Source organism: Macaca nemestrina, chromosome 11 (assembly GCF_043159975.1).
Source record: "Macaca nemestrina isolate mMacNem1 chromosome 11, mMacNem.hap1, whole genome shotgun sequence".
Taxonomy (NCBI): domain Eukaryota; kingdom Metazoa; phylum Chordata; class Mammalia; order Primates; family Cercopithecidae; genus Macaca; species Macaca nemestrina.
Window position 1 is genome coordinate 109,579,971 of NC_092135.1, and position 20,789 is coordinate 109,600,759.

The 20,789-nt window shown below is 32.6% G+C and overlaps 1 protein-coding gene across 6 annotated transcripts in view; it reads right to left on the bottom strand.

The window, feature by feature from the left end:
- LOC105481143 (erb-b2 receptor tyrosine kinase 4) overlaps window positions 1-20,789 on the bottom strand; it is a 1,180,372-nt gene that overhangs the window by 236,609 nt on the left and 922,974 nt on the right. For all 6 annotated transcript variants that reach the window (XM_071073321.1, XM_011740477.3, XM_011740479.3 and 3 more), the window contains 3 exons: window positions 15,879-16,011; window positions 11,635-11,757; window positions 6,538-6,636 (listed from right to left, as the gene is read on the bottom strand). In XM_071073321.1, coding sequence (XP_070929422.1) covers window positions 6,538-6,636; window positions 11,635-11,757; window positions 15,879-16,011 — 355 coding nt within the window. The remainder of the gene's footprint in view (window positions 1-6,537; window positions 6,637-11,634; window positions 11,758-15,878; window positions 16,012-20,789) is intronic.

Here is a 20,789-nt window from a genome sequence, read left to right on the forward strand (position 1 = left end):
ACTTCAAATTATACTACACAGCTATAGTAACCAAAACAGCATGGTAATCTCACAAAATCAGATACATAGACCAATGGAACAGAACAGAGAACCCAGAAACAAATCCACACAACTACAATGAACTCATTTTTGACAAAGGTGCCAAGAATGTACATTGGGAAAAAGACAGTTCAATAATGGTGCTGGAAAAAGGTATCCATATGAAGAAGAACGAAACTAGACCCCTATCTCTCACCACATAAAAAATCAAATGAAAATGGATTAAAGGGCCGGGCGCGGTGGCTCAAGCCTGTAATCCCAGCACTTTGGGAGGCCGAGACGGGCGGATCACGATGTCAGGAGATCGAGACCGTCCTGGCTAACACGGTGAAACCCCGTCTCTACTAAAACATACAAAAAACTAGCCGGGCGAGGTGGCGGGCGCCTGTAGTCCCAGCTACTTGGGAGGCTGAGGCAGGAGAATGGCGTGAACCCGGGAGGCGGAGCTTGCAGTGAGCTGAGATCCGGCCACTGCACTCCAGCCTGGGTGACAGAGCAAGACTCCGTCTCAAAAAAAAAAAAAAAGAAAATGGATTAAAGACTTTAATCCAAGACCTCAAACTATGAAACTACTACTACAAGAAAACATGGGGGGAAATCTTCAGGATATTGATCTAGGCAAAGATTTCTCAAGCAATACCCCACAAGCACAGGCGACCAAAGCAAAAAATGAATAAATGAGATCAAATCAAGTTAAAAGCCTTCTGCACAGCAAAGGATACAATTAACAAAGTTAAGAGACAACCTACAAAATGGGGGAAAATATTTGCAAACTAGCCATCTGACAAGGGTTTAATAACCAGAATATATAAGGAGCTCAAACAATTCTAGAGGAAAAAAAATCTAATAATCTGATCAAAATGTGATCAGAAGTCTTGAATAGGCATTTCTCATAGGAAGACATATAAATGTCAAATAGGCATATGAAAAGATGCTCAATATCACTGATCATCAGCGAAACGCAAATCAAAACTACGATGAGATATCTCACCCCAGTTAAAATGGCTTAATACTTACATCCAAGACAGGCAACAATAAATGCTGGCAAGAATGTGAGGAAAAGGGAACCCTCATATACTGTTGGTGGGAATGTATATTGGTATAAGCACTATGGAGAACGCTTTGGAGGTTCCTCAAAAAACTAAAAATTGAGCTACCATATGATACAGCAATTCCACTGCTGGGTATATACACAAAAGAAAGGAGATCAGTATATCAAAGAGATATCTGTACTCCTATGATTGTTGCAGCACTACTTACAATAGGTTAGATTTGGAAGCAACCTAAGTGTCCATCAACAGATGTAGGAATAAAGAAAATATGGTACAAATACACAGGGGAGCATTATTCAGCCACAGAAAAAGAATGCAATCAAGTCATTTGCAAAGCTTGGATAGAAATGGAAATCATTATGTTAAGTGAAATTAGCAAGGCAGAGAAAGACCAACATCACCCGTTCTCATTTATTTGTGGGATCTAAAACCCAAAACAATTGAACTCATGAAGATAGAGAGTAGAAGTATGGTTACCAGAGGCTGGGAAAGGTAGTAGGGGCTGGGAATGGTTAATGGGTACCAAAAAAAAAAAAAAAGAAAGAATGAATAAGACCTACTATTTGATAGCACATGAAGTTACTATAGTCAATCATAACTTAATTGTAAATTTTAAAATAACAATGAGTGTGATTGGGTTGTTTGTAACTCAAAGGATAAATGCTTGAAGGAATAGATACTCCACTCTTGATGATGTGCTTATTTCACATTGCATGCCTGTATCAAAACTTCTCATGTACCCCATAAATATATACACCTTCTGTGTACCCACAAACATTAAGAATAAAAAAATCCACTATTAGTATGACACAGAATATAGCTAAGAATTACTATGTGAAGTCATATACATGAAATTTTATAATGTGAAAATGTTATAGAACAAAATATCTTTTTAAATAATTTTATTAGCCTGTTATGCTCTAAGAAAAAATGTAAGCTACTCATAAATTATATTCATTTCACCCCATTAATATGATATCAATTAGATTTGAAATAATTTCCATCAAAATACTGAATATCAAATGGAAATATGGAGAAGAGAAACACAGACAATTCACATAAACATTTCTTCAGAAAATGGGAAAACAGTAGTTCTGTAAGATAAATAAAAGTTCCTATGGTATATATAGAAAAAAACAAGCTATTCTTTTAATAAGAATATTACTATTTACATAATAAAGTCAGGTGACTTAAAACACATTTCCTTGCAGTATCTCACTGTGGTAAATTTGGTGTGGAAACGTTGAAATGATAGCCAAAAAAATCATGCAAATACAAAGCCATGACTGTTGATCAGTCACTAGAATTTAGAATAATTACAGAATTTCTTTCATTTTTTTTAAGAAAGCAAGTATTTTAGATAAAACATTTAAAAACGAAGTCAACTGATATTAGGTTTAAATACTGGGGGAAAATATAGAGTGATGGGAACTCAGAAAAAGTGAACAGTCTGTCTGATTTTATGAGATGGTGGTGCCCAATTTTAAGAATCTTGTTCAATAGCATCATTTCTTATGTATGTGTTCTGCACTATTTTGTGGATTAAAAAAAGAAAACAAAAAACAACAAAAAAAAGCCTACATTTTCCCTATGAAATGGTTCTATTTGAAACAAGAACTAGGAGCATGTGTAAATGCAGGTATTCTTATGAAGGTGGGCCTTTAGAGTCATTTTCTTAATGTTGTTCAACATGATCTTTCTTTACGGGAATGAAGAGTGTACTGGCCATTCAGTAGCAGTGTGTTATTATTGTCATTATGAATCCATTAGACATATTCAGGTGAGCAGAGTAACAGCCCTGGGTGACCAAACTCTCCTTCTCTTGCTTTTAGTGTAGCATTTAATTGAACACAAACTGCCCCTTATTTATTTTTTTTTGCCTGTGGTAAAAATTCTAAGAAAATATAAAAGCCCTTTCCTTTATCCTTGAATATCAATGGAAATTTCATTGTGGTGATAAATTTTGAGTATTAAGTTGTTACATTTGTGTTATTTTTATAATAACCAGTAAAGCACAGCTCTATATGATAAATATAGTAGTGGTTATTGAATCTAGAATATTCTATTTCAAACCTAGCATGGAGAAAAGGGAGTCTAATGATTAATAAGATTGTGCAATTTCCATTGTCTTTGAAAGTTTTTTTTCCCCTGAAGAATTGTACAAACAAGCATACAAATACAAATATGCACATACACTAGTTTGCAAAAACGTGGTTGCAGCAGTTCTTACTTAGCTTGAAAGTTATCCTTGGAACACTCTACCGTAGTGTTATACCAGATGACCCCCACCCACCTTTCTTTGCTTGACAGCTTTCTCTTTCCACTGAGCCTATTTTGCCATTCTTGGCTGGAAGGATATGTAGGGGGTGAAGTGTGGCTCTTTCCCAGCAGCTCTACACCTTCAGCTCCCTTAACCCTTGAGTGGGATAATTCTGAGGTGTATGTCCTACACTGGCTGCCAGAGTCTCTCCAGTGAAAAGAAGCTCCAGTCTCTTACAATGGCAGCTAGCTTTATTAGTTCCCCTGTCTTATTTCTAAACTCTCCTACTGATGAGTCCTTCACCACCAAAATAAATGACTTTCACTCATATTCTTATTTCAGGGGTAGCTTCTGCATCTGTAAGAACCCAAACTAAAACAAGCTAAACTTCCTACTTTTTACCAAGTAACTCTGGAAGAGTTATAATTTCAACTCAATCCTTAGATTCACATTACAAATCATTTTTCTTGTACCTACTTCCTTTTTTTGTGGTTTGCTATTCAAATACTTTTATAATGATCTACACACATAACCAATGAGCTAAAAACGTAAGTATCAAATATAGGCTTATGTTTATGTTAAAATTACAGCAGCCTACATTAGATATTAAATTCACCATTGATGTTGTCAGTTAAACTGCATTTTAATCATTGTGATGCCATCCTTCTAATGTTTTGAAAGAAGTCTCCAAAATAGTAGGACAAGTTTCTGCCTGGTACTTATAAAACTCTGCTGATAGCTGTTCATCAATCTGTTAATCTTCTAGCATCTATCCACAAGTAGAAAAGGCACAGTCAAAATATTTTCCTTAATTTTTTTTTTTAACTTTTAAAAAGAACAGATTCTTCTGAATCTGTTGGTTACCAAATCCATCAACCATCTAGGAAAATGTCTCCTTTCATGGCTCAATCAGAGCCTCATCTAAAATTCAGCAGAAATCTAAGACTTCAGACTGCCATCTCCACTCTTGTTTCCACAGGAATATATGTCAGCTCAAGAAAAAAAAAAATTGATGGGGTTAGGAGCTTTCAAATAATCATTCAAAATCATGATGAGGATTTTAGAGCTTTTTTCTTAGGTGTGATTATTTTGTAGCCTCTTAACCCCCTTTTGCCAGTCTGTTTCCATGGAAATATGACAAAAATGGCTGTTCAAGCCTCCAGCAGAGATTATTAGCATTCTTGTGAATTTCAGCTTTGGCTGTAGTCTTGGCTGGACAAGATTTTTTTCTACCAGTTTTACAAATTAACCTGTACTGTTTCTACTCATTGTAATTTTCCTTTATAACTTCCACTTTTGAAAAAATTTCCCTTCACAAATGTATAGCTATGATCAAGATCAAATTGAATAATTGGCACATCACTGAAAAAGGCTTCAGTTTTAAATTGTAACATATGATCCAGGACATGTAGCTGTGGCGTGTCAGAATCTTCAGAGAACTGAAGAAAGAAACAATATTTAGTTCTTGGCCTCATTGTTATATAGATGCTGGTAGATATGCAACAAGGTGATATTTAAAATATTTAGCAACTGGTAAGGCATGAAACCAACCAATCTGAAAAGCTGGTTTGTACCAGCTGATTATCAACCTACTATATGAGAACCAATAATAAGTTAAGCTGAAAGCAGTTTTCTATAAAGTAGTTAGCATTATACACAAATAAATTATTCAAGGTCAAAGACAGCTCCTGTAAAACTTGTAAAGGAGCTTACAAGAAAAACTGGATAGAGATATGTAGCAATCTATCTTTTTAAAAAAATCAAAGTGCATATGCTTGCATCATCTTTCATATGAAGGTCATTTGAAAATACAAATCATTCTTATTACTCAAGACATTATGCTAAAAGATAGAGAAAGAACATATATGGTCTTTGATAGAATCCCTGGCAAGATGTCTTGTATTGAATGTGAAAAAATAACAGCATGATACATATATAATTTTATTCAATCTTACTCTCTGAAATTTGCTGAACAGTTCAAATCTACAATTTTTGCTAGGGGAAATCTTAAAGTTCTGATTGACCTTATAAAGTACTTTTTTTATTCTTTAGAGGTCTGTTATTATTCTATAGTTCGAGTTTTTTAACCCATAGAGTCTTTTCTTCTGAATTTGAATTGAAAAAATAAATGTCAAGTGGTAATTACCTGACTCAGGTAGGTTATTAATTTAAATTTAACAGAGACTAACTTGCTATAGAAACTAATCTTGATTGGTGTTTTCAGCTAAATAGATCATAACCATAATAAAATAAAGCAGTATGGTTAATTTTTCAAATGATCAATTTTAGCCCCTGCTTTCCCCTTAGGCAACATCTGGCCTGAAGCTTATTTGTGTAAATAAGAAGTTTTATTGGAACACAGTCACACCCATTTGCATTAGTTTTTGTTGTTTGGTTTCGCTTTAATTATCTATGGCTGCTTTCCCACCAAAAAGGGCAGAGTTGAGTTGCTGCCACCGAGAACACATAGCATGTAAAAGCCTGACTATAATCCAGCCTTATAAAAAAAAGTTTACTGATTCCCTACCCAAGCTGGCTTCCTGAACTGAAAGTCTAGACCTGCCATTTTCTAACTTTGTAACCTTGGGGTAACCTTGGGTTAACCCCAGGTTCTTGGTCTGTCATATTTTGAGGAATAAATAAGTTATTATTTGTGAGTTATTTGTAACAGTGTTTGGCACTTAGTAAATGCTTTGTAAATATTAGTGACTTATTACCACCACCACATAGTCTTTCTAATATTGTTCAGTGCAACTAATTTTAAGAAATATACTCATGAGTTTTGGTTATTTAATACAATTGACTATTTTTGGTTGCTAAATATCTTTTCAGTTGAAATTATGTATTGCTCTCACTTGAGAGCTACTTGGTTATATTTAACAAGAAAATATAAGAACATTACATGTCTGAATCAACGTGGTAGATAATTCACCTTGGGGATTGTAAATATCTTCAAACTCTAAAGGCAAGTTCTAGTGAACTATCTAGGCAGATAGTTGTGAAGCAGAAGTGATCTAAAAAGTATAATACAATGTGAAGTGGTCTTAGAAATGTCTTTAATTATAAGATTATAACATTTCCATAGGAGAAATTTGTAAGTTGTGGAGTTTTGGTTTTACTTTGCTTTAATTAAGCAGGCTATTTGATAATGGAGAAAAATGTGATTGCCTGGGTGTCTGTACTTACATCCATGAACTCCACATTTGCCTTGGGACCAGTTGTCTCATTAAGAATCTTAATAGCCACAGGAATCTTCACAGTTTCTCCTTCAGGTACCCAAATGCCCTTTGGGAAAAAAAATTCACATTAAATATGACATCTCAACCTATTAAGTTCTTACAATATAACTTACAAGTTTGAAATTATAACATTCAATCAACAAACATTTATTTACCACTTGTTACATGTTACAAGTTACTCTGCAACTTTGTTGTCTGCTTTCATTATGTGAAGATGACACTCATATATATAATTACATATATAGAATATATATATATATCCTGCTCTCAAGATGTTTACACTACTGTCAAATTCTACTTGTGTGCATGAAAAAGGCTTTGAATAGAGAAGACAGCATGGAAATAGGATAGCAAAAGAATATCTTATTTGGATGATATCATCGACTTTTTGAGATGGTTGCTCTACTTTTTTGAATCTCAGTTGTATCATCTGTAATTTAGAAGACTGGGCTAAGTAATGCTAGAAGTTCTTTTCAGGTTGAATATTATCTAAATATTCAGCAGCAAGAAAAACAATTTAAAAAGCATATTCTCATGTTCTTCAAGTTCAAACTGATTTAAGAATTAATTTTCAAAAATGAATGGATTTAGTTTTCAAAGGCAAGTGCTAGGGGATATTGAGCACAGATTAATTTGTCTACATTATTAAAGCATGTGTATACATGTGTGTGTGAAGGATTTGTATTATTTCGGAAGAAATATAAAATATTTATATTGGCTATTGTTAATTCTCTTTTCCTATCAAAATATAATTATAATATCTGAACAGGATCTATCCCTTGGGAAAGTATAAAGTTGGTAGAGTTTGAGTGAAATACAACATTAAGTTAAATAATAGCATTTCTGGGTAAAATGAATTATAACATTTGAATGAGGACAATGATTTTGATAAGACATACAAAGATGCACAGGTTGTACAAAAATGCATTTTAAAAGGTGTATTTTCCCAAATCAATGCAAAAGCAAATATGAGATAATGAGGACAAAAACCAAAAAATCTCAAATTTTAGCTTCTTAGCCCTGACATCAGAAAATATTTCTTATAAGACTTTTAACATTAAAATGAAAGAATGAAAAATAATAGCTTGTTATTCCTGAACAAAACATCTTTACTTCCATGTCTTTCTTAATATCAGCTGGTTATAGTCATAAAGAAAAAAATTCAAAATTTTTTCACTTTGAACTTTTATGCTACAACATATGTATTTGTGTTACTCAAAGTTACAGTATCATCAGGAGGCATGAACACAAGAATTATTTTAAAACATAGTAACAATAATAAAGAAAATAAAAGACTTTAACTTTTAGAAAGTAGTTGCATTCTTCCTAGGCAGAATGAATAGGGAAATCCATGTGTTAAATGCAAAATAATAAGCCAAGTTCCTTGCATAAAATTAAAATAAAATAAAGCAGAAACAGAAAAAAGAAAAAAAGTACTCATAGGCTGCATTTTCTCACTGATGTTATCTAAGGTGGAGAACAGGCTTATTATTCATTATTCAGTAGAGTAACCACAGAGAAGGTTACTTTATAAAGACATGGCATCAATATTAAAGTATCCCTAAAGTGTACTTTTACAATAATATAGACCAGGCACGGTGGCTCATCCCTGTAATCCCCCTACTTCGGGAGACTGAGGCAGGAGGGTCTCTTGAGCCCAGGAGTTCAAGACCAGCATTGGCAACATAGAGAGATGCCAACTCTACCAAAAATTAAAAAAAAAATTAGCCAAGTAGCTCATGCCACATGCCTGTGGTCCCAGCTACTCAGGAGGCTGAAGTGGGAGAATGGTTTGAGCCCAGGAGATTGAGGCTAGGGTGAATTGTGATTACACCACTGCCATCCACCCTGACCTACAGAGCAAGACCCTGTCTCAAGAATAAATAAATAAATAAATAAATAAATAAATAAATAAATAAAATAAGAATATAAAGTCAATGTAAAGTATTTTATATTGCTTTGTAAAATAAACATTTATTTAAATTATTCATTATTTCACTATTTCATTATTCATTCATTATTTCACTATTTTCTGGGACCAACTAGTTAAAAATTTTACTATTTGATACCCATGATATTGGACCTAATCTTTATACTTAAACAGAGAATATTTCTAACTAGGAGAAAAAAATAATCAAATAATTGGTTAAGCCAATTTGCATTTCTATGGTCAAGAATAATACTTTATAGTTTAAGACAGTATGTCTTCATAACAATTGATCTATTGATTAAAACTTAAGAGTCAACCATAGACACTTCAGGCATATAATTCAAAAAAACTGATAAAATGTCCAGTAAACTTTCACTACAAGTAATTTCAATTAATGTAAAACACTCATGCACAATAGACAAATAAATGCTCTTAATACAAGTTAATAAAGGTTTATTATTAAATGTTTAAATCAGTAACATTTTTCTCTCCTGAGGACATTAGATAGTGTTTAGTCTTGAGTTATAGGGTACCCAAGGTTTAAAATAAAATTTAATTTACAGACTACATTATCTTTAAAAATATAGGAGTGATTACATTCTAGGAACAATCCAAGATTGAGCTATCTTAAAAATGGAAGTATGTTACAATAAATTTAAATTTGGCCATTTATCTGTATCTTTTTTCTCCCATTTCTGTTTTTCATTAACACATACATTTACCCACTTACTTTAAATTTTGTCAATGCCACATGCAGAATCGGTAACAGGCCAACATTTAAAGGCAGGAAGCCCTAATATTTTTCTACTGACTTGTCTATGTTTCAGCACAGAAACCTTCAGTTACATCTGTGAATATGGAGAACTGTACCATTTACTAGATAATTCAGGTGGGGAAAAATCCTGCAACCAATCATTAGAATAGGGGTTTATGGCACAGCTATATGATCCAGAATGATTGCCAATATGGATCCAATTCACAGCAGTACTTTCAATTTGTCAATTTAAACAATCAAGACTGCAATTTAGGACTTTACATTTATTATCCATATAATTTGTTGATATCATTTTATTGTAGAAATGAGTACAGATTAAAATTATTAAAGATGTAAATACAATTGCAGTAACTAGATACAAATTTTAAGGGTATAAAATGATACAGTCTGAGTCTGGCTTTTTCTAGCATAATGCAAATTGAGAAACAGAAAAATTTGTGTTTCTTTGAACATACATCAAATCTGAAGATTAGAAAAGGCATCAAGTCAGTCTAGAACAGTGCCTATGCAAAGTAGGTGCTCAAACTTATTGCAAGTTAATATCAAATTTAACTGAATAAAACATGCATGATAAAAGATTAGGAAACTTCTACATTTTGACCTTAGAATACAAGTTTTATTTTAAGGATATTAGATTATTTTGGAGCACTATGAGAGAAAAATTAAGGTTTATATTCTAATTATTAATGTATTTTTAAAATAAATCACTGTTTTAAAAAGAAGAATATTTTGAAATGCAACATTTCTAAGATCCAATTAACTTTAACAGATATTTTGTAAAATGTAGGCTTACACATAGCTTTAAGAAATATATTAAATGCCAGCTGGGAATGGTGGCTCATGCCTATAATCCTAGCACTTTGGGAGGCCATGGTGAGTGGATCACTTGTCAGGAGTTCGAGACCAGCCTGGCCAACATGGTGAAACCTCATCTGTACTAAAAATACACAAATTAGCCAGGCGTCGTGGTATGTGCCTGTAATCCCAGCTACTGGGGAAGCTAAGGCAGGAGAATCACTGGAACCCAGGAGGCTGTGGTTGCAGTGAGTGGATATTATGCCATTGCACTACTGCCTGAGCAACAGAGTGAGACTCCATCTCAAAAAATATATATATATAAAATATTTATATATATTATATATAAACATATATTTTTATATATAATATTTAATATATTATATATTTATATATTATATATAAATATATATTATTTATAATATATACTATATAAATATATATAATTTATATACATATATTGATATATATTATATACATAAAATATCCATTACTACAATTCCCAAAAGTTACTTTGACATTTTATATATATAATGTAATAAATATATATTTATATATAAAATATTTTATATATTTATATTTATATGTATAAATTTATGTATATAAATATATATTATATCATATATATTTATATATTGTATATTTATATATTTATATATTATATATATATTTATATATATGTAAAATGCCAAAGTAACTTTTGGGAATTGTAGTAATCGATATTACAAGAATAATTCAGCATTAGCCCAGAAGAGTTTCTTAATCTTGTTATTTACCATTAAAATATATTTCACCACATTTAATCTTGGGCCTAGCTTCTGAATTGGTCTTGTAATTAAGGCAAATACATAAACATACACATGCCATCATTTGAGCTTTTCCTTTCCAGAAATATCTCTTATTGAAAACACATAATGTCATCTTTTCCTCCTATCTGACCTGAATTTTGCATATAATGTCACATCTTTAGTTTGCTTATAATGACAAAGACATCAAAACCATGGTAATTATCTACAAAATCATAAATGTAACCAGGTAGGCAAAAAATGATTTAGATAGCAGACATCAGCATATTTGAATAGATTCTAAAAAGAGCAACTACTAGGGTCCTGATGGGGAGGCTTTGGATAAAAAAGCAGAAGTAAAAAAGAATAAAGGATTATGGCATATTGCCCAGGCATGTCTGGGGTTCATGGAGCACTGTGTAGGGATAATGGAAAATGGGTTGTGGCTTGATAGTTGGATAAAAATAGAAATTTGCCAAAAGGAATATGACATAAGGGGCTCAGAAAGGTATAAAGAAAAAACTATACTTGGCTTTGTATCAGTTTCTTGCTTTTCTCTCAAGACTGTATCCATCCCAGCTCATTCAATAAAAATTAATGAATTCATTTGTGCAGCAATTTCTCAATATTATAAGTCTTCCTTTCTGAATATTATAAGAAAATTAGGTTGTCTAAAGTAATAACTCCATTGGCTATTATTTTTTAAACGTATAAAACAAAACTTAAAATAACTAACGATATGCATTGTTTTTTACTTACTTTATAAACCGTTCCAAAAGCACCCGAGCCAAGGACTTTTACCCTCTTCAACTCAGTTTCTTTCAAAATACGAAGTTGAGCTTGATTGGGTGCTGTGCCACTGGGAGTTAAAGGTTCCACCAACTGCAAAGCGGAAGGAAGAAGATTATACTTTCAATCCAATAGTCAGTCCTCTCTCTCTTTCTTTCTCTCTCTCTCTCTCTCTCTGGTTCTCTTTCTCACAAAGCAAAAACGCACAAATATAGTTTGCCTTGACACCCAATACCTTTGTAATATGCACCACTCACCATTCACTGACACATTTATGCATTCTTTCAGACCCTGTCCTTTCTCTTCTCCTGCTCTTTGTCAGAGCAAACACAAGTAACAAATGTGTGCCTACCTTGAAGCATACTAGGCTACGAGATTTGATGCATTAAGGAAAGGAAATGCTGCCTTCTTAGAGCTTAAAACATACCTGGGAAGCCAGGACAAATATGTCAGAGGAGAGGGGAAAAAAAGCACAATGCCAAAACTCTAAGACAGTGCTGTTAAAACTTTAATGTACATCTGAATTACCTCAAGTTCTTGTTAAATACAGGTCCTGGTTCAGTAGGTCTGGAGTAGACCTGAAATGTCTGCATTTGCATAGAACTCTAAGGGATGCCTAGGTACCATGGTGATCCTCGAACACATTTTAAGTACCGAGGCCCAAGTGTACCTGTTAGATCAATAGTTCTACAATTCTATGATTTGATTCTGGATCATAAGTGAATGCTATGAAATGCAAGGAATCAAACAACTACTGGAGAATGAGGCTCACTAGTTTTGTCTTCCTAAAAAATGTACACTTTAAAATCAAGTATTGAGATGTCTAAGTCTTGAGATAATGAAATTGGGTTGACATTGGGAGGGCCACTGTGAAAAGCAGCCTGGGCACAGCAAGAGGAAGGAGGAGGAAGAAATACAGCAGAATACAACAGGGAGTGGGACAGGTCAGAAGGGTGAAAGTAAGGTGGGAAACCTACCTAATCATGGGGTGGGCTGGGTGTGGTCAAAGTAGTGAAATTAGGCTGATAGTTTTAGATATCATCATTGCTATGTGATTCAGTTGGGGGAATGAATGAGAAGGGGCAAAGTATGTGCATGCGTGCCAATCACTGGCATATGTGAGAAAAAAAAATGTACGTCTAAGAGAGGCTCTGGATACCAAAAAGCCTGTATCCTATGTTAAAATTTTAGGTTTTTATCTATGTATGAGTAAAAGGGCAAGTGCAAGAAATAGGAGTTTCTTTGTCTTTTTAAAGTTAAATTAAGGAACTAAACTTTACAAATAGTCTTTTTTTTTTTCCAGCATAATAATCAAAGGCTACTACTACTCAAATTGTCTTGAACTCACCACAGTATTTCAAAGTATCTCTTTACAAAGCTAAGTGCACTGTGGCGCTGCAGCTTGGTTATGAATTACCATGCTTCTGTGAAAATCATGGCCTACTTAATTAGTGGAAGATTCTTGAGGGAAGGTAAGTGTAGCTAAAGCAAGAATTTTAGGAAGAATGTAATCAAAAATTACCAATAAACTTAGGTTATCTTCAAATTTTTTTTTAATTGTGAGTCTGACAACTCATCTTCAATTTCATTTTCAAATTTAAGTTATATAAATGTAAATTTGATAACATAGAACTGCATTCAAGTCACATTTTAAAAATCTCAGAAAGAATCACTAAATTATTCGAAAAATTTCAAAATGATTGCTCAACTGAGTTCCCTTTATTTGAAGGCAACTCAACCATACAGAAATCGTTGGGTAGATTTTGATACATATGCTATATGTATAATGAATAACTCATGAATCATTTTTAAAAATCATATACAAAAGTCACATAAAATCACACAATACTGGGAGGGGGCTTCAGCATCTTGGATGAGATATACTTAAAATATACATTGTGTATATGCTTTGGCATATACCATGCAATAATTTCATATTTTGAAAACTTTACAATTCTACCTCACCTTTTTAGCCTTCCTTTTTCTTGGGTATCATTTAATATATTTCACAAAAACATGTTTCTGTGTCATTTAATATATTTTACAGACATGTGGGTTTAAAACTGGAGGTTTATATGACAGTGTTGCCACTCACAGGAAGCAATTTGCCCTTCCTAGACCTTTATTTCTTGTCTGTGAAATAGGTATAGCAATAATCACCTTAGAAACTTGAGAAAGGATGAAATGAGATAACATAAGTGGAAAATTCTAGAATGTTGCCTGGCATATTGTAGGCACTAAATCTGTTACTTTTCAAAGGATGAGATCATGTCTCATTAATACATTTTTGAATCACACCATCTACCAAAGCATCAAGCTTACAGTGCATCTCAGTAAGCATGTGTGGAAAAAATATGTTTTCTAGTTTTATGCATGTAACATAAAAAAGACAATTTGGAGCAAAATGATTTGAGGAACGTGTACCAACTTTAAGTGTATGGAAACAATATATCAAGATTCAATAAATGTTCACTTCTGAGGCAGATTTCTAGCTTCAGTATTTAAAGATTTAAATTGACCGTCTTAAAAATTCCCCCTTTATTTAAAAGATGGTAGAAAATCATAGTTATTTTCTTTTACTAAGAAAAAAATAGGAATTCTACGATTATCTAACCACCAAATGTAAAATAATTTAGTCTTAAGGAATAATTTTCTATAAAAACAGAACCTGCTTATAAAACCAATAAGTGTGTGTTTATTTAGTAAGGAAATGACAGTTTGAAGGACATTCTTATAAAGCACTGCATTATAAAAACAAACCAAGATAAAGCAACACAACTCTTTTCATGGCAATGAGCCTTCCCTGTGTGTGGTTAAGGGAATTTCTCTTCCATTATGCAGTCACCTAAATGTTGTGTTCCAAGCTTTCAATTCCTTTCCAATTCTAGTTTACAATACTTCGCTTCTCAGAATTCTCTCACCAACTGCCTCAAGCTGACCATGAGATAGAGTTCTCTCTGCCTCCAGTATCCTAGCTAAATGGCAAACATGCATAGCACAAAGCACATGTGTCATGTCCAAATTTTCATTCACATGTGCAAGATTAACAGTAATCAAATTGCTCTTCCATAAGCTTCAAGCTAAAGTAGGAATCATGTTTAGTTTTTCCCATGTATGTAATTGACTACCTTTATTTTGCTTGAACATGTCTGTTCATGAGACAGCTCATTCCAATTGCAGATAACTTTAATCCTTAGAAAGTGTTTTCCTAGAAGAAGCTGTAAGGTAGTCTCCAGAAACTTTCACAGGATACTACTATCTAGATTTTATTTCTGGGTAAAGAGCTAAAATTTAATTCATTATCAGTATGCAAAATGTGTGAGTGAATTAAAATTCCCATTCCTCTCATTCCTGTCAGTGTTCAAAGGAAAAGTCAAATTGTCAGACTGACAATGAGAAAAACAACAAACGTTGGATAAGCTTATCTCAGAACAGAATTGCTCTGAATTGTTTAGATAGGCACAGATGTGTGTATCAGGAGAAAGGTAGGATGGAAGTTGAGAAGGGTCTGGTAATGCATAGTCTCCTGTAATTATTTTTTCCCTGTATCCTGTACCACGAAAACTATCTGCTTTTGTGCTAGAGAACTCGGTGTAGCAATATAAAAGACATTATAATCATTTATGAGTAATTTACATACTCACAATAACCGCCATGCATAATATTAAATGCATCCCATAAATTGTGTTGTAAGTTCTGTGTGATTACAATACTAAGCTTTATCCTGTAAACTTAGTCTTTCACTGCTGGTGTAATGAGATCATTGACTACCAATTTAATGATCCTAATTAAAACATGAATTTCTTGTCTGTTTAGTTTTGTTCTGAAACAGAAAGATTCTCTCTCTTTCTAACATTTTTCTAGCTCTGTCACTGAGATATTTTCGATGCAGATATTTTCTAGATCTGCTGCTATAGAGATATCCCCTGTCTAGAGCTTGCTAATGGAATCCCCCCAACCACACACACAAAATAACAGATACTTTCCCCAATACAATAATTTTGTTGACTACTCCCATTTATCCCCTTGAAGCCTTGACTATTTTTACGATATAATCTGACTTTTCACAAGCTTTGTTTAATGGACTATAAAATAAAAATTTAATTAGGACATTGAACAGAATTTTACTTGGATTAAATAACTGAACATCATCGAAACCTTCTAAACCTGATGAAAATCCCCAAACACATGAAGAGAAGAAATAAATACCTCACCTCTGTTTCCAAGAATCTTCTCAAGGCTCTTTTCTTTTTGATGCTCTTCCTTCTAACATAAACAGCAAATGTCAGACCAACAATGACCAGAATGAAGAGCCCACCAATTACTCCAGCCGCAATCAGGGGAGTTCTGACAACCAGAATGAGAAAAAACAAAACAAAACAAAAGTATGAAGAGAGAGAAGACAGAGGAAGAGAACAGAGCAGTTGTACAAGACGTTATCACATTTCACAAATCTAGTCATTTAGATGAAATGCAAATATAAAAGTGCATTAGGTTTTGCTCTACCAAAATCTTTCTCATGGTAAAGACTATAGTTGTTTTTGTGTGTGTTTTACGAATAATAAACCATGCACATACAACTCATCTTTGAGGATGAACAGTCACAACATGCCATTTGATGAAAAAAATGTAACACTTGCTAGCAGTATGAAAAACATATGCCAAAACATTGGTGTTGGTGCATTTAATATTTTGCTATTATATATGAATCAACAGGAAATACATTGTAATAATATTGTTGTGGTTTGTAATTTTATTTTCAGTATTTCTCTGAAGCAGGCTTTCACAACAGTGGCACTACTGACATTTGAGGCTGAATACTAGCTTGTTGTCTTGAAGTGTCCTGTGCAATTTAGGATGTTTAGTAGCATCCCTGACTTCCATCCACGAGATAGTAGCACCCCCATCCTCTAGTCATGACAATGTCTCCAGACATCGCCAAAGGTCTGTCAACATCATCCCCAGTTAGGAAATACTGCTCTAATGCAAAAATGAGTGGTCTCAACACATAGAAACCCCACGCTTCTGGAGTATAAGGGTACCAATACGAGAGTTTTTATTGCCAAAAGTGCTATTTGAAACTCTTATTAGTGTAACTCTGGTAGGAAAAAGGTCAGGAGAAGGATAAAGAATTGGTTCAGACATGTTTTCAGAATAACGACAAGAGTATTAGAATCAATAGTGTGTCTAAGCATCATATACTCATAAAAGAGGTGTGCACATGAAGCATTACGTGAAAAGTGGTAAACAGTACCAAAAAGGGATTAAGAAGAGATTGATTGGAAATCTTCACTCTTAAATGTTTTTGTAATGTATTGTTAGCAAAAATATAATTTTGAAACTGATCACTTCTTAGATAATTTTTTTCCTTGCTTAAACAGCAGTAGTTGTGATTTTTAACTTATTCTAGAGTAGAGCAGTATCTCTGAGGTTTCCGTGGTCAGAGTTCTTAATCATATGAATTTTGTATACCATAGGAAATAATCTTGAGTGAAACACACAGGTGTTACCTAAAAAATATGTGACCATGAAGCCACAATGGATATCAAAACTAAAAAAGAACTTCCTGCATGCTCATGCTTTCCATAATAAAGCATTTTATATCTTGTATTTATATTTTTAAAAGAAATTATACTACATTTTCTTAAAAAATACTTTCTCTTGCTAAATAAAATTCTGCTCAGAGATACATCAGAAATATTAATGGTGGATGATCCTTAATAAAATCTTAAAAGTTTAAAAAGCTTACAAAAAAATCTGTGTAACTTCTTCTATAAATGAAATCATGTCTTTTAAAGATCATGACTACTATATTGCCATATGAAACTGCAGAAAAATCTAAAAAGGTAGTTCATCCTAAAGGTTGTTTCCTGACAGCTCAAAGTACTATAGTATACCGAAATGTTGCTATAATTCAACTAGATTTTTCTAAATGGGATTTTCTGCAGATATAAAAATCTCTGCTGAGAAATTAAACTATAGTATGGACAAAAACTCATCACTGTGATATGTTTTTGTTTGTGTAAGATCATATTTTTGAGCATGCAAGTTAAATATGTATTTCAGGAAATATTTTATGTTGCAACCAAAGGTATAATTTTTAGTCCAAATGCTTAACATATCCCTGGAAACTCACTATTATTGAAAGGGTTGTATTTTTGTTTTCTCAGTCCAAATTTTACTGCAAAATATTTACGTATATTTGAGACTAGTGTCCAACATTTTGTCAACTGTAGATTCAGACCAACTCTAAACTTTCTCTGCTTATTTATTTTGCAAAATAATAGGTAGTATACATATTTATGTAAATATATGTAAATGTCAATGTCACCGTACATGAAAAGAAAATGCTCTATTTTGTTTTTTGTTTGTTTCTTTGTTTGCTTGTTGTTGTTGTTGTTATTTTTTAGGAACAAACTTCCAGGAGAAGAAAATAATACCTCTCTTTTATTTTATTTTGGTGGAGATCAATTGCCATATAATTACTATACAGGCAAGTAATGGGCAAAATAAGACATTCAAAAACTCAAGACAGTAATTTCTGTTTTTATAGTTAGAATTTACTTTCAGTATTTTCTCACAGCAATATTTTTGGTTTACTTGAATTTCTTTACTGTTTTTTTACCACTCTACAGGAATGGTAGAGGTACAAACAACCTGAAGAAATAAAGTACTACAATTTCTGTACTTAAAAATCATACATAAGTGTTTTATTGAACATTTTAAGAGGCCACATTCTTCCTATTCCCACAGAATTTACTTTTGAAATATAAATCATTAACCACAAACAAGCAACCAGTGAAATCAAGAGGAGGGAATATTCCATAAGACAACTTGCAGGTTCTTTTTTATTCAGTGAGTGCCATGAAAAAGGTTCTGACGTAGCTTAAGAAGACTTAATAGACATAGCAACTGGATAGAAAATGTAATCCTGGATTAGATCCTGGTTTAGACAAACCAGTTATAGAGTCTTTTTGGAAAACTTGAGAGATCTGAATATAAATTATATAGAAGATGAGAAGATAATTTGCTGCAACAGAAAGACGTGCACCATAAACTGAAAAGATTCGGTTTCCAAACAGTAGAACTTCAATATGAAAAAATCTATATTCATATATATCTACAAATATATCCTCAGATGCATAGATCTGCAATAATATAAAATAAAATACTAAATAGTAGTTGTCTCTGGGTAGTATGAATACAGTGTTCTTATTTTTACTAATTTGTATTTTCTAAATTTTTATAATCCATTTATATTTCTTTTGAAATAAAAGTTTATTAAATTTAAGAAAAATGCAGAAAAAACAAATCATTGTCTAAAAGTTTAGTTTTGTTCTCTTTTTCTTGAATGTTTACTTTGCTTTTTTTTCAATTAAGATTTCATTTTGTTATTCCTTGTCCACTTTTACAATCTAAGTACTTTTGCATATATTTTCTATTCATTATAGTTTGAAATGTCTGAGACATTTAATTACTATTATGTTTCTTACATATGCTTCTTAACATTATGTACCATAAAACCAAGATAATCTGAAAAGTTAATACTATTTTCACATTTCCTACTCCTTTGAATTTTTACGATTCCTAGATATTTGTAAGTATAGGATAGATATCTTTTTGTTTGTTTGTTTGTTTTTCCTGAGAGTTTACACTTAACTCCTTTTATGAGGACCCTTTGTGTAAAGAGGAAATAGCAACCTAAGTTGCTTCTTTAAATGGCTGTGCATCTCTCCTTGGTCTAATGATGATAATGGCTATTACCAACCAACCTGTTTCTGAGCTTGAATGTGATTGATTTTATTTTTTTTTTTAGATGGAGTCTCGCTCTGTCACCCAGGCTGGAGTGCAGTGGTGTGATCTTGGCTCACTGCAACCTCCACCTCCCAGGTTCAAGTGATTCTCCTGCCTCAGCTTCCCGAGTAGCTGGGACTACAGGCAACCGGCACCACACCCAACTAATTTTTGTAATTTTAGTAGAGATGGGGTTTCACCCTAAAAGGATGTGATCAATTGATAGTTTACTTTATTCTGTGACTTGGAAATAGTATAATGCAACTGATATCCTCCCACCACTGAAGAAAGTAATCCCACAGGGATTCTGAATCACAAACGAACTTTGCTAATTTATTTAAAAGCATATGATTTGGTTTTCATAATTTCATTTAGAAGTTCAGAGACAATGAAATGGATTAAATTCTACTGACTTGAATGCGATTATTTTATAAAAGAGCAGCATCTTTCCAAGCTATATTACTCATCATATATATATGTGTGTATATATATATATCAGAATATAAAATGTGAGACCTTATTTTTAAAAACATCCAAATATTTTCTTCCATTGTTCAGTTTTTTTTTTCAGATATCAGACCACAAACAAAATGTAATAAAGTCAATATAATTTATGATTAAAACCCAAATGTTTAAAAAAAACTATTTTGTTATACTCTTTCTATTTAATGTTATAAGGACTGGCTATCTTTTAAAAAAGAACAATAGTATTTTCTAAATTGGTAAAGCTGGTATTTTGATGAATATTGGAAAAAATGTTAATTCTATGATTCTACCTTTTTTTTAAAGGTAAGGCAAGTTCATCACCAAATAAAAGGTTTATTAAATTTTGAATATATGTGTATTTTCTTTACTTTTTTGAATACAGACTAATTTTCAACTAAAGATAAAAGAACCTGTAGTTCTATAAAACACTGATGCTATACTTCCAATTCATAGTATTGACTATGAATCAAAGACTTTCACTTTTAGAAGCTTGTAGTTTAAACTAAATCATTTGAAGACAGGTCTTCAGGATTTGTTGCATCAGACATAGACCTGCTTCACTGCTTATCTATGGGCACTAAAGGTTAAACTGAAAATGTGTGCTTGTATTTTTGTTTTAAAGTATACAAGAAGGAAAAACAAACAAAGACAGGCTAGTCAGATAAATGTAACAGGGATTTTTTTCTTTTTTTAAAAAAATAAACTTTGCAAATTGCAAAACATGGTAAAATAGTATCTCCAACATTACTACCTTATGTTAATCTTTCAAATTCTGTATGACTTTTCCTTATTGTGGCAGAAAGATGCTTTGGAGCCAGGCAAATCTATGTTTTAATCATATGTCT